Consider the following 16,390-nt stretch of genomic DNA (forward strand, 5'->3'; position numbering starts at 1 on the left):
GGTATCTCGTTTATTTGATTAATTACCTTAAAAATCCAATTCACCCTCTCACCCTCTGAACACTTTTAATGTATAGGGCAGATTTTTTGTGAAAAGTCTATAGATAATAAATGATATAGTAAATGCACTTTTCCAAATTCAGTTCTAAACCAGGACAGGGTACATTAGTCACACAGTTTTTCATATGTTCTTTGTTTCCCTTTGTTGGTATTCCACAAGAAGCAAACATTACTCAATAAACCTGGTTGATATTGTATGCATTCACTTCTGCACATAATTATGAGGGATTTGTGTCAGAGAATCTATCTGGTTGCAGAGTAGGTAGTAATGCAATCTATATGAGACCATGACCTGGCTGCACGATTCTTTGGGTCTGCCCTATTATTTGGAAAGCTGCAGGAATTGCTATTAAATTTTACATACTCTGACGCTGGAAAAATGTTAGAACGGACTGTAGAAAAGAATACCATATACATCTATCCTCATTAACCTTCCCTAGTGTAAAAGTTTAGTACCATATCTATCCTAAAAATAGTCCCCTCCCAGTGTAAAAGTTTAGTGTTCAAAGTTTGGGGTTCCCCAGGCCTTCCTTTTGAATCACATATTCTGAAAAATGAAGAGGTTTTAAGTATTTGTGGTCAGGAGCTTATATGTAAATAAATTTGGTTATACAGTTAACTTGAAAATATTAATTTTCATATGTGGCCAAATGCATCAGTTCAGGACTTAATCCAAGTAAATTGTTTCCTATATGGAACCTTCCTATAGATAAAGTTTCCTAACCAAAAATCTTAATTGAATTGGCACAATTAGGGACCAAGGGGAATTTACCTAAACACATGACATTTGAGGAATATCCCTCCAATACTTTTCAAGTAATAGTGATAACAATTAACTTCAATTCTTAAAAACCAACATGGCCATTTGTATACTTTGTGCAACTTTAAGATTGATCTGAACATGAAATGGCCAACAGGCAGTCATTTTGATTTTTGACAGTTAAAGTTTAGACAACTATTTAGATTGACAGAATAAACCAAATGGCTGACAGGTCACAATCTTTGTATTTGACAATTATAGTATTGTTATCCTGATTTCTCAGGAAGTCTTCTGTGGAATTTTCTCATATTACATAAGTAGATTCAACTTGGTCTCCTCAGCTTTTCATGAACTGTTATCAGAACAAAACATAATCAAACACATTTGATATCACTTTTGTGTATCAATTTCTCAAATTTCATATGTAGGTTGCCCTTAGTCCCAGGTAGTACAGCTGTTTAGTTCCAAGACTGATTGGGGAAAATTGCCATTTTGAATTAAGGCTGTTGAAGTTCGTTATTGGGTTTCTCTATCAAGCTTTAAAATCATGGACATTTATTTGTATGTTCTACTTAATGTCTATTTGTTCATCTTCATTTAACATCAGATCAGAAAATGTTTGTCATCATATTTTGTTGTAGAACATGAAAGTACAGAAATTTTCAAACTTACATGGAACCAATAAACATATATAATAATGGGATCCGTGTGGGATCTCTTGTTAACAACAACACTGACGAGAACTTTCTGTATATTGGAAGAAGGAAGACAAACAAGATGTTTATATACCACAGTTTATTTTTTTAATCATATCACAAATTTTTTTTCTGCAAAATGAAAAAAAAAATGATGAAATCCCCCTCCCCTCTAAATTGCTTTCATGAATCTTAAAACTCTAAATTCAATCAGCCAAAGTAGACAACCTTTCCCTTGATGTCCTTAAGGAGATGTTCATGATCCTTGCATCAAGAGAACAACCAATATAAAGTTCAAGTCTCACACATGAAGACGAGGATGAAATAAATACAGCATCCGTTCTCTTTAAAATACTAACCAAGAATCTTAATTAATTCTTTAAAAATCCTTTTTTAATATGAGAGGAATAAAATTTTCATTGATTTGATAATGAAAATTATAATGTTGGCTTTTAGTGATACAGTAGCAATACGCTATTTAAGAGATATTGCTTTTTGTAAGAAGACTTTTCCTTCCACTTAAACTGATTTACATGTTCATCCTTCTAAAAGTTTTAAAACTTCAGCATAATGACAGAGAATTTACAATTTGAAATATATACACAATTACAAAAATTGTGAAACTAAATAATAAACCAACCAAAAACATCAGTGTTAGACTATCTGTAACAATACAATAACTAGCTCTAACTGGATGGACGGAGAATGGACACACATACCTGATAAAAAAATCAATACTACAGACACAAGTATATCACATAAAGTTAATATTAATATGATACATGTACAAGTATAAGGATTTGGTATGTTAATTTGAAATATCTATTAAATCTAAATTTTATACAAATCTTATTTCTAAATCCATAAACATGTATATATATATATAATGTGAACATTCAGTGAAATTTAAAGCATTATCTATGAAACCTGATTTATTTCTATGGTACTTGGAGAAAAAAAACAACTGAGTTATAAGTAAGACAGGTAATTTCATTATACTAGTAACAAAACAGTTACTTAAGCAAAACATGTATATCATGACCATTTACGTTTAGTCACAGGGGCCAGACTCAACTTCACAGGGGCCAGATATAACTTCACAGGGGCCCAGACATAACTTACAAGGGCCAGACATAACTTCACAGGGGCCAGACAAACTTCACAGGGCCCAGACATAACTTCACAGGGGCCAGACAAACTTCACAGGGCCCAGACATAACTTCACATGTACATGGGCCAGACAAACTTCACAGGGGCCAGACATAACTTGTGTGTATTAGGGTTTACAAACAATATTTTTAGACTCTTTAATTTTTGAAACACACAATTACAGAAATTGTGAAACGAAGAATAAACCAACCAAAACATCAATGTTAGAATTTCTGTTATAAGGGAAATTATGACACAGCCAGACAGACAACATCTATATCATTCAATCATTCGTCATATATCACAGATTCATCAAGGCAAGAGTACTGATTTTGGGAGTAACATATATCTATATATATACAGATTAAATTTGATTTTTAAAAAAAAAGGTTATTTTTCCCCACATAATTTTTTTTAAACTAGTGCTTTAACCTCATTTAAGAGAGATTTTTGTAAATTTTAAAATGAAGGAAACAATGTTTCTCCGTTAGCCATAGACAACAAATTCATATTAAGTACTTCTGAGTATTTTCAGGACTACCTGTGCATATTAGCCCCACAAACAGTGCAGAATGTTACTATGGTAACAGCACAAGTAACCATGACAATATTACCTATATATAGACACACAAATTCTAATGTCAGGCTTCGTTACTTATTTTAAGTCACAAATACATTCACATTTTATCAATTTAATAGATTAAAACAATTGGCACAATTCAGTTTCCTTAGAACATTTTTTAATTAAACATGAAAAATGATATGATTCCCCACAAGCACTAGATCAGCTTCAGTACATGGATAATAGAACTATGACCAGGGTGTTAATGAATTACTGCTTTCATAAAATCCATTTTGTTATTATTTTCATTCACAAATGTACACCAGAAAAGAAATTGAATATTATTAAAATTCCAACCATGAACAATGACCATATTCAAGCTCAATGAAATAAAACTCCCCTAACCTCACATGAATTGTGCCCTGCACCTTGATAATGCATATAAAATTTTACACTTTAGCGAAATTTATTGTCTAATTTGAGGATTCTGATAGCAATCTATCTTTGTACTCCAATTTGCTGCATCTTGGAAGACATGGAGAACAAACATGCAATGTTACAATCCTAAGGTCATCCAATGTCAAAACACCTTATAGTGATGTCAGATATCACTATTAATCTTATTGAATTAACCAAAATTGGAGGAAGTGATTCATAAACTTCTAAAAGTTTGTATGGAGATGTAGGGAAACTGAATACCAGCCCATATACCTACCCGGTAACAGTACCGAGATTACAACCAATCATTGACCGGGAAGTATCAGATAAACTTTACTCGTGAGGTAGTGATCATGAATATGGTAAATTGCATAGCGACCAAAGATGTAATGGTCTTTAATTTAATTTGTTTTTAAGTCCCTGTGCTTTCCTTTTTGCATTTCTATTTTGATGGCTCAACTCATTTAAAATCAATGTGGAAAACAATATTGGTCTAAATATAAGTACATACATTTATATATCTGTCATGTAAATTTAGACTTTCTTGTATACATGTACAACACTTTCACACATTCTTTCATTCACAAACATCATATATAACATGCAGTTTTTGGTAAGTGAAAGCAAACAACATATTTTTCTTGTGACAAATTCAGCAATAAACATAACTGCTACCTTAATTGTAGTTGTTTTTGATGTGATAACTCTTTGATTTGATATAGAAAAAACATGATAGAAATGATATCTATTTCATATGAATATTGGCAGTCACTTTATCATATGAATATGTAAATAGGCATACAGAAAGTCAACACAAAAGGACAAAGATTCTAGGTATAACATCAAATCAAACATTTTTCAGGAGGTCAATTAAGATATCAAATGCGTAGCTGTCAATATTTCTCCATACATCTTTTTTTCTGTGCAACATAGAATAGGTGAAATGTGTTTGTTTACAGATACCATGTTTACATATCAAATGAAAACAAACAATAATGATTAAAAAAATCCATTCAATATGAAAATAATTTACAATCTCTTCACAGGTGTCCTTCATGATTACATCAGTGGAAAACAGTCTAATATCAAGGGATGAAAATAACACTATGTCATGTTTAGTTTAAACTTTACAGATTCTGAATGAAGATTTGTAAAGCACTAGCGGAATATTTTTTTTTTTTTTGGGTTTTTTTTACATTTAACCATCAACAGCCTAAATAAAATTGATTCGAAAAAATCTTTTAGATTAAAAGTTATCTCCCTTGGATCAACCTAGTTCAAATGGACAGCATCATACTTGATATAACATACAGGTAGATTAAAAACACATAATGTCTATATGATAGGCAAATGACTGATGACTAGTAATTTTAAAAGCTTTAAACTTTTTTTATCACAATCCAGTTTGGCCTTTGTTCTACACAACGACTACACATTCACCAGTTAAAAATAAATTTCAAACCAAATGTAAACTAAATTAATGAGGTTATTCCAGTATAACAAGATACAGACCACTGAAAATAATCACATCAATCAGCATGTCTATAATTACATCTGTGTTAATTAGTATATATAGGTGGTAGTTCTACACAAAACCTGGAGACCTTTATAGGTAGATAGGATTTGCTGGAATAGACCTGAGGACGAAAACTGAAAAAAACATGGAGACAAAACATATGCAAACACTGTGTATAGTTTGTAGCCAATATCGCAAGAAATTATAAAGCAAACTAAGAATTTTAATCTGTATCTTTCACCTCTGGTATCAAAGTAAGAATGGCTCAGACAAAGTAAGCTTGGCAGTAACAATGTTTTCCTTTCACACCTCTCGAAGTTCTACTTTCTCACACCTGTCTTTCAGTACGTCAAAAACATAATTAAATCAGGGAATGGAAAAAAAAACCAGAACGTGATGAATTTTAAAAATCAAACACATGATTTCACATCCACTTCTTCTGACTAAATCTTTTTATATCATATAGCAATGTAACGAGATAAACATAAACCTATTCCTGTAGCCAACATGACTGACTCTGATCAGTGTTAACTGGTAGGTTTAATGATGACATTCGGTTTGTTGTGGTCAAGAGTTAGTTACTTTAGGCTTCAAATGGAGAAACATAAGTTCTAAAATTTCCAAAATGTTTGAATTCTAACAAAAATATTATGTTAAATTTCGAAAAATTTTTGTCATCTACTATAGTGAATACCAACAATCTCCAATGGCACAGTGTTTTAAATTATTTCAATACTATCAACAGAATAGAGCAACATACAAGTGTTACTACCATAATCCGAACAAATGTCATTCACGTTGCTATATCAACAATTATGATGAGTTATCTACCCTTGTTAAGTTCATACTGGTTTTGCATACATATATACATAGTGATTTGGATACATCATGACAGAAATTAAGTTTTACTGCATAAACTGTTCTACAAATTATAAGATAATTAATTTACTAAAATCGGTAACCATAGTAGTCAACATAACGAAATGCGTTTGATTGGCGAACAGCTTTCGTCAATGCCTGTGTTTTCCGAGCCTTTCTTGCCATAATTCGCATCATTCTTGCCTTCTGTTTTTCCACTGCTCTTGCTCTCTTTAGATCAGTATTTTTCCTTCGGAGCCAGCTGAAAAAAAGATAGAATAGTTTATAAGTTACTTCTGAAATGTTTAGTTTATGAGTTAATTTCTGAAATGTTTCCATGTACATGGACATACCATTTATATTGGTATCGACCCTGGCCTACAGGTTTACAGATAGATTTTGTACAGAAGTATTGTCAACAAAGGCTCCAGGAACCTGTTACCACTACTGGCCCTCACCAAATGACAAAATGTGACCAAAGACAGATGACTGATGATTACAACATTTTATCTGTGAGTAGGATATCACTGTACTTCATCACAAGGATACATGGCCTTTATGAAGTTAAGAAAGGTTGCTGATAAACAGTTCTGGTTATTGTTTTAAAAATATATCATGAATTCTAATTGAATTAAAGTAGTATAACTATTTAAGATAATGGAAACTTTCAGTTCAATACTGGGATATTGTCTAATGTCGACTTTAAAGTAATAACTAACTAGAGTAACCAATGACAGCTATGAGGTTATAATTTGTTTTTTTTTTACTTACTCCCTGAAGGCCTTATCACAATCGTCTCGTGATCGAATGATAAGTCCATCGTTGGTCTCCTGTTCCTGTCGCTTCACCAGTAACTTCTCCCTTTTCTTTTGTTCTGTCTTGCTTTGTACCCATTCTTTGTACATCTGGTTGTTCTGGTCAGACTTAAAAAAAACACAACCAGACATACTTGTGAATACCTAATAACACGGATACCCCTGGTGTTTTACAGTATCAATATTTATTTATGACAGGACTAAAAATATATTTTATACAAGGTAAATAGTACAAAGTACAGTATATAACAAACATCACCTTGTTAGTAAGTCTGTTTTGACCTTTGAAACCAGACAAATGGACAGATATGTTATTATAATTCATTGTAAGTCTGTTGTGACCTTTGACCCTAGACAGATGGACAGACATGTTACAATTGTATTATATTCCACTGTAAGTCTGTTGTGACCTTTGACCCCAGACAGATGGACAGACATGTTATTATATTCCACTGTAAGTCTGTTGTGACCTTTGACCCCAGTCAGATGGACAGACATGTTGTTATATTCCACTGTAAGTCTGTTGTGACCTTTGACCCCAGACAGATGGACAGACATGTTATTATATTCCAATGTAAGTCTGTTGTGACCTTTGACCCCAGACAGATGGACAGACATGTTATTATATTCCAGTGTAAGTCTGTTGTGACCTTTGACCCCAGACAGATGGACAGAAATATTTTATTATTATATTGCATTTTAAGTCTGTTGTGACCTTTGACCCCAGACAGATGACAGACATGTTATGATATGACACTGTACATCTATTGTGACCTTTAACCTCATAAAGGTGGATTGACATTATATAACGTATGCCACTGAGTCTATGACCTAAGACAATTGTTTGGATAAAATATCTACAAAGTGTCAAACAAATCTATAATAAATATACTTCACATGCATGTATTTATTCCTGACAAAACACCAATGTGTCTGGGGAAACCCAGATGTTAGTAAATGGTTTCCAGAGTATGCTCAATATAATGGCCTCCCATAATGTTATACCATACCCTGGTACAACTGTGTGCTTTAAAAGTGATATTACAATCAAGGATTGAGAATTTTAAACACTAGAGTCAATATATATATATCAGTAACCAATAACACAAACTTTAAATCCTGCCAATCATCCAATGTAGAATATTAATGTGGCCAAGTCATAAATACAGGTCACTAGAAACTGAAACACAAACATTGTAAACAGTGTGTAAATAGATACAGACCAAAGAGCCACTATACAGGGCCTAAGTACCAGGTACTAGTCAACCATCTATAGCTCTCATACATCACAAAGTACCAGGTACTAGTCAACCATGTATAGCTCTCATACATCACAAAATACCAGGTACTAGTCAACCATGTATAGCTCTCATACATCACAAAATACCAGGTACTAGTCAACCATGTATAGCTCTCATACATCACAAAGTACCAGGTACTAGTCAACCATGTATAGCTCTCATACATCACAAAATACCAGGTACTAGTCAACCATGTATAGCTCTCATACATCACAAAATACCAGGTACTAGTCAACCATGTATAGCTCTCATACATCACAAAGTACCAGGTACTAGTCAACCATCTATAGCTCTCATACATCACAAAGTACCAGGTACTAGTCAACCATGTATAGCTCTCATACATCACAAAATACCAGGTACTAGTCAACCATGTATAGCTCTCATACATCACAAAGTACCAGGTACTAGTCAACCATGTATAGCTCTCATACATCACAAAATACCAGGTACTAGTCAACCATGTATAGCTCTCATACATCACAAAATACCAGGTACTAGTCAACCATGTATAGCTCTCATACATCACAAAGTACCAGGTACTAGTCAACCATGTATAGCTCTCATACATCACAAAATACCAGGTACTAGTCAACCATGTATAGCTCTCATACATCACAAAGTACCAAGTACTAGTCAACCATGTTTAGCTCTCATATACCACAAAATACCAGGTACTAGTCAACCATGTTTAGCTCTCATACATCACAAAGTACCAGGTACTAGTCAACCATCTATAGCTCTCATACATCACAAAGTACAAGGTACTAGTCAACCATCTATAGCTCTCATACATCACAAAATACCAGGTACTAGTCAACCATCTATAGCTCTCATACGTACATCACAAAGTACCAGGTACTAGTCAACCATGTTTAGCTCTCATACATCACAAAGTACCAGGTACTAGTCAACCATCTATAGCTCTCATACATCAAACAAACAAATTAAATATGAGGGAGTGATAAATTCTAAATTTCAAATCACCTAGCTCCATTGATTAACACATGAAGACAGCACCTCACTGGCATCATTGATTATTTATTAAAATTCTGTTTACGAGCTAGTGTTCAGTATGGCCGGTTATTTGTCATAACTATCATATATCATGTACGGTCTCAATCAATGGATATTTGTTACATCAGACCAATTCATTCAACACACAGATGGTAAATACTGTATTGGAAATATTGTATATATCATGACCTTTAGGTGAAGGTGACAGTGATCTACTTTCATCATGAGGCAAACCCATGGTTGGTAAAGAGGATAAGTTGAAAATTCATAAAAATATATAAGGGTTTATACAATTTTATCGTCTGGAAAAGTATTAAAAAGTCCTAAACATCTCACACTTATTTGACCTTTGACCTTAAGGTCAAGGTCACAATTACCTGATTTTAGTTTTAGTGCATATCACATTGCCTGTAGAAGATGCATTAATGTGCCCAGTTCCATTAGGGCATCTTTCATGTTCAAAGGTTATGGACTGGACAAGGTGATAAGAAGCAGAGACCGATGAAGAGAACGAGTACTAATGTAATATGTCTCTCTTCCAAACCCACAGAAAGCCAGGTTAGATATAAAGAAATTACACAGAGAGAAAAACATGCCGTGTATCATAAAAATGTCAAAAAATGGGCTTTAGTTTTTCAATTTACACTTAAGACAAACATTCTTTTTTATAGTAAGAGAATCTATATCTTCTATGGCAGGGTTTTATATTGATAAAAGAATATACGGTAAGTGGTAAGGGCAAAATTTTATGCATACAATTGTACATGGTAACTGGTTCAATGACGTGATTCTAACACTTGAAAATTCATAAAAATTAGCCTATATCACACCTAGTCCTTCCCTTCCTTCATTACAGTGGAACCTGTCATGAGAGGCCATTCCTTCTGTTACTACAGTAAAACATTTCTAGAGAGACCGTCCCTTCAGTCATTACAGTAAAACATGTCTTGAGAGACCATCCCTTCAGTCATTACAGTAAAACATGTCTAGAGAGACCATCCCTTCAGTCATTACAGTAAAACATGTCTAGAGAGACCATCCCTTCCGTCACTCCAGTAAAACATGTCTAGAGAGACCATCCCTTCAGTCTTTACAGTAAAACATGTCTAGAGAGACCATCCCTTCCGTCATTACAGTAAAACATGTCTAGAGAGACCATCCCTTCCGTCATTACAGTAAAACATGTCTAGAGAGACCATCCCTTCAGTCATTACAGTAAAACATGTCTAGAGAGACCATCCCTTCCGTCACTCCAGTAAAACATGTCTAGAGAGACCATCCCTTCAGTCACTCCAGTAAAACATGTCTAGAGAGACCATCCCTTCAGTCACTCCAGTAAAACATGTCTAGAGAGACCATCCCTTCCGTCATTACAGTAAAACATGTCTAGAGAGACCATCCCTTCCGTCATTACAGTAAAACATATCTAGAGAGACCATCCCTTCCGTCATTACAGTAAAACATATCTAGAGAGACCATCCCTTCCGTCATTACATTAAAGCGAGTAATCAGAGACCATCCTTCTGTTACTACAGTAAAACATGTCTAGAAATACCATCCTTTTTGTCACTACAATAAAAGCCGTCTAGAGAGGCTAATAGAATCTTTCAACCCTTAGGGTGTGACAGGAGAATTTCAACCCGGAGGGCAAGCCTCATGTTTGACAACTTAAGTATCTTACCTAGAGGGTTGAGTTTCCCAGTCTCACTTCCATGAAGGTGAATGTTTATTTTTCTCTTACCCTGTTTACCCTCTTATGCATCTGATATGGACGATACATCAATGCAAGACAATGTTGTTATGACGTGATTGAATTGTCGAAGTGACATCATTGTGACGAAATGTAATTGTTTGGAATGTGCAAAGAGCACGTATAACTTGTCTCAACCCTAGGGTGAGACAACAAGATCTCACATCGTCAAAATTGTGGATATCCATGTCCTGGGTAAGAAAAATCCCCTTCTGTCACTAAGGTAAAAGCTGTCTAGAGAGACATTCTCCACTACCACTACAGTAGAACCTGTCTAGAGAGACATTCTCCACTGCAACTACAGTAGAGCCTGTCTATAGAGACATTCTCCACTGCCACTAGAGTAGAACCTGTCTATAGAGACATTCTGATCTGCCACTACAGTAGAACCTGTCTATAGAGACATTCTGATCTGCCACTACAGTAGAAGCTATCTAAAGACATTCCCTTCTGTTACTACAGCAGAACCTGTCATGAGAGGCCATCTTGTCTATTACAGTACAAAACCTGTGTAGAGAGGCCTCTATCATTTCTCTAACTACAGTATAACCTGTCTACAGAGACCATCCCTTGTCTCAAACAACAAGCCATGTCCAACTTATCCATATAGCAGAACTAGAAGCTTCACAGACAAATAAAAAAGAATCATTTAAACAGTCTCACGTCCAGTCCACAGAAATCTCTTCTTCTGTCACTAATTATGAGAACCTTTTTGACATAGCAGACCATCCGTAACCAGAACCTGTCAGGGAAAACCATTTCTTTCCTCTGGTAACTCAACGCTGGTGGTTTACACTTCTCACCACAGGTTAAGATTGCTTGGAACAATGTTACAAGTTAAAGACTTAAGTGAAAATAACTGGTGCAGTCACACACTTCTACAATGTTTCGTGGTGTGGGGATTGATCATCAGTGAACAAAAGCAATATAATGAACTAGCACTCTCTTATGATTTAGAATGGGTGGAACACACACAAAGATAAACAGGGTATAAATAAACAATATATGCAATAAAATTTTAAACAACAAATTATTAAAGGTTAATGACAATTTCAGATTTTTTTATGACAAAGTGAAGTATAATGACATTGATTATTAATGCTTTTTCTTTCTTTTTTATCATTTTAGTAAAATTCATTAATAACTTTAAAAATCTAATCTCAATCTTATATCTTAATCTGATTTAATTGTTCATCTGCATACAATTTTGACAAAGTGTCCGAAATCTATTAATATCAAGTTCTGGATGAACAGAAAATGTTTGGTAACTTTACAGTGTTTAAAATAAAGGAAGGGATGGGACATGATTCTAAACGGACCACATTCACCTATAAGCCATAGAAGATTTAGATTCTAATAATTAACATTATTTGCTCACAAATTTGGAAAAAACAATTTCCATGATTTTCAAAATGTTTGTTTTTACCTCGTCATCAAGAGAATCGTCATCCTGGCCCATGTTTTTCTGCTTATCTTTATATCTTCTCTGTGATAAAATACAGGAAATTTGGAAAAATCTTATCACCATGACAACCATATAATATTGCAAACCTAAGCATCACACATCAAATTAATAGTTAGTTTAAGATTAAAATAAAATCAAACAACAAAAAGCATCAAATATTTGAAATATATATCAACCAAACGTAAGTGCAAAACAAAATGTTTTGTTCATGTATCAAGTTATGTTGGGTAACAATAAATGTATGTAGATATATAACTAGCCAGAAGCCTTATATTGATTGTTTGTCTTCCAACGAACTTTTTATCTTTAAATTTCTTGATTGTAGATGTTTTTTTCCCTTTTTTCCCCTGAGTGACGTTCCGTCATATTCACTTGTTGCCTTGAAAATCTAACAGAATCCCATAATTTTGTAGCCCCTGGTCCATGATAATCATAGGTAGGGTGTACAATTTGTGTCAGGACTGAGGTTTTGGTACGGTTGTACGCCTATATAACTACTACCCTAAAGTTTCCCAACATCTATACGTATGTATAATGATAACTCTTTTACATCAGAATTTGGTCAAAATCTACAGTTATATGTGAATGCAATGACGACAGCTGCTTTTTTTTACTATAGTCAACAAACTAACCATGAACATACTTAGAGGATCAGGAAAAACTGGTGCTGTACCTTCGGGGAGTTAATCGAGCTATAAAGTAGTCCTGGGATGTTATCAGTTTAAACGGTCATCGGAAGCTACCATCAGATACATGTACATTCTATATTAGACATGTTTTCAGGAAGATACTATCAGTGCTATTTCTGTGGTTGTAGCGCCATCACAACACATTCAGGTCATACGAAGATAGTTTAGTAATTAGTTGTTACTAGTGTATCAACATGCGGCAAAAGTCTGGTAATAAGCATTTTGATTATTATAAGCTGACTGAGGTCAGATGATTTGATTTAATTGTTAATCTAAATGTACTTTATTTGTTACACATTGTTAGTACAAATGAACAATATCAGTACTATAAAATTGCATGTACTATTAAAAGGTTACCTTTTCCTATTATTAAAAGTATTTACATGCGGTTTACATTTTAATGACCATTATGTTAAGAACACTTTAAATGTACACTCCAACTATAAACTGCACCGGTTATAAAAAAATAATATCAATTGTACCTGGTACTTCAAAATTTTAGCAAAAAATTAAAAAAGTAAATAAACCAAAACAAAAAATCATGTGTGTGTAATTGTGTATATGGGTGTAAACTATTGTTTATTGATGTTTGAAATGTTAGCTTTGAACTTTTTTTAGAGAGGAAAGTCCAATATTTCTGTCATTTCAGACTAACATACCCAGTAGTAAGGAAACTGACAACACCTTACTACTGTAGATTGTCTTCCCTTCGACACCCTGTTCAAAACTCACGTTATCAGGCTTTTGATTTCTTTTCATCTCTTCCTCTTCCTTTTCTCTTCTCTGTTTATCCCTTTGTCTGACTTTTGTCAACCAAGACTGGAATAGATCCTCATTATAATTTTGCTTTTCTTCTTCTTCCTTTTTCTTTCGTCGCTCATCTTCCTTTCTTTGTTCCTCCTTTTGTTTATTTTGCTGTTCCAATAACTCCTTCTCCTTCGGCGACAAGGCATATGGTGACTTATAATTTTCGTTTAAAGGAAAAGAATGATTAATTGAACTATTCCTGGATCCTGCAGATTGTGCCCGAGGTTTCTGGGCAGGTCGCACTGATCTGCGTGATGGTCCTGAGGCTGTGGAAGGTCGGGGATTGGATGGAGGTGCTGGCTTTCTGTTAAATGATGACGATGAATTACTGTTTGTGTTACCAGCACCATTAGCATTATTGCCCTCATTCTCTTTGTCGTTGTCAAACAGGGGAAGCCCCATGTCATCTGCCGTCACTTCATCAGCATTTACAAGTTCAAAATTTCCTCCTCGTTCTATCAACACTTTGTCGTCGGACCTTTTTGCACCAGGGGCAGTATTAGAGTCATTTTTTGTAGGTTCTGATTTATCTGAAACCGTGTTACTGTCTTGATTTTGTTGTGGATTATCTTCCCCCTCCCCATAGTCAGGAGGGGGCGCTACAAGATCCACAAGGTCTTCCTTGAACAAAACTCGAGATTCACGTTTTTTGTCTGTTGGCGTATTATCATTGGCAAGCTCTTCATTGAGCTGTTTTACACGCGCAGTCACATCATATTCCGGGGGGTCCTCAGTAGGTAGTCCGTCATCTGTCAGAAATAGAAATACATTGATGAAACACGTTAGCACCAGTAAGTAGTGTTTATAACTGAAACACTTTCTCATTAGCACCAATAAGTAGTGTTTATAACTGAAACACTATTTCATTAGCACCAATCAATTAGTAACATTTGTAATTATGAAGTCTAAATCTTGTAGATAAAATAATTTCATTTTAACTTTATTGTTATCTGGATTTCAGGAAATGGTAAACTCTTAAAATTTTTCACAAACTCACAAACCTATGCAATCCAAACATGAAATCTCCAACTGGTTCCTGATGTATAGAATTCTGTAACCAGGTCCCAATGTACAGAATTGGTCCTTATACATAGACTTTGATTCAAAACACTGGCTTTTTCCTTGCTTGAAGTAAGTAACTTAACACATACATTATGAGTCATGTTAAAATTGATTTTGTGTACACTTACCCATGTTACGGAGATTCTCTAGCTCCTCCATGGCACGTATCTGGTCCTCGCTAAGTTCCTGTTCGTCCCACTCATCATCAGTCGACTTTTCACCAGACGTTTCCCTCTGCCCCTTCTCATCCGTCTCTCCCTCACTGTCCGAGCCAATATTATTCTTTGATGGCTCATTGACCTTCAGGAAAATGAAATAAAAGGTAAATGATTATTTATTCTGTTCACAATGCCCACAGAGAAAGTGCTTCCTTTCTTGCTATATTACATTGTATATTCATGACAAGTCGTTCACAGCCGACAACAATCTTGGCGATAATGAAATATTCAGTCCTGTGTATCAAATGACCCATCCACTGTACGAAATGTTACAATGATCCCCCATAACACCTTGAATGTACACCCATATTGATATTTCATTGGATATCACAGGTCACATGATCAATGTTCTTAAGAGATAATCCGATTTATAGCTATTAGATTGACATCACACAACATAAAGACCTACTTACAATGGCTGATGTTGGACTCCTTTGTATGAATTTTTTATTAAATTTCATGCTTTTATTAACATTAAAGGTGTACATGGTTGAGTTTGTTATCGACCCGAAGTTCCCAATATATGTATATACCAAAGGCTGTTTATTGTGTATGCCTCTGTATACTGCTACAACCTACAGGTAAATACTTAAGGTAAAAACTTTCAATATAAAATAAAGATCAAAACACTTTTTAGTCATTTTTACAGTTGATAAAGAGTCTGAAAGGGAATATTAATGGAGCAAATTGTAACCACAATTGAAAAAAAAAAATGCAGTCAGGATCAGTCAATCTATCAAATCTCATTTTGATAAATCTATAGCCACAAAATTATTCATTTTAATTTGGAAACAAGTGCAATCAATGATTGCAAAGCTCACCGGCAGCAGCAATCACACTATGCACACACTATGCACTCATTTTTTATGTATTATTGTTTTATGTTACAATTTTGCGTGACATAATATCACTCCTAGACCTCTAATGGATTTATAAACCACATCAGAAGGGTGAGGACTTACAAGCTTTCCAAAACTTAAAAGCAGGTCCACAAAATGGTAAAATGCCAAACAATCACAATTTTTTCGGCATGATTTTGCCATAACATCACTCCTAGACCTCTAATGAATGTATTAACCAAATTCGAAGGTTGTGAGGTGTATACTTTTGGACTGACAAGTTTCCCAAAAATTACTCCAAAAACTTGGGTTTGAACGCTGACGCGGGGCCCAGGGGTACAGCTTTAGCTCACGATTACTCATAACCGGTGAGCTAAAAAGTGTAGTCTA

At 34.5% G+C, this 16,390-nt stretch overlaps 1 protein-coding gene across 3 annotated transcripts in view; it reads right to left on the reverse strand.

The window, feature by feature from the left end:
- Positions 1 to 1,599: 1,599 nt before the first annotated feature.
- The window catches only part of LOC117327480 (coiled-coil domain-containing protein 181-like), a 29,154-nt gene continuing 14,363 nt past the window's right edge, over positions 1,600 to 16,390 (reverse strand). For 2 of the 3 annotated variants that reach the window (XM_033884487.1, XM_033884488.1), the window contains 5 exons: positions 15,072 to 15,243; positions 13,807 to 14,630; positions 12,347 to 12,406; positions 6,809 to 6,960; positions 1,600 to 6,299 (listed from right to left, as the gene is read on the reverse strand). In XM_033884487.1, the coding sequence (XP_033740378.1) occupies positions 6,128 to 6,299; positions 6,809 to 6,960; positions 12,347 to 12,406; positions 13,807 to 14,630; positions 15,072 to 15,243 (1,380 nt within the window). In that variant the 3' untranslated portion in view covers positions 1,600 to 6,127. The remainder of the gene's footprint in view (positions 6,300 to 6,808; positions 6,961 to 12,346; positions 12,407 to 13,806; positions 14,631 to 15,071; positions 15,244 to 16,390) is intronic. The other variant, XM_033884489.1, reaches the window with a different exon arrangement.

This window comes from Pecten maximus, chromosome 5 (genome assembly GCF_902652985.1).
Source record: "Pecten maximus chromosome 5, xPecMax1.1, whole genome shotgun sequence".
Classification (NCBI taxonomy): Eukaryota; Metazoa; Mollusca; class Bivalvia; order Pectinida; family Pectinidae; genus Pecten; species Pecten maximus.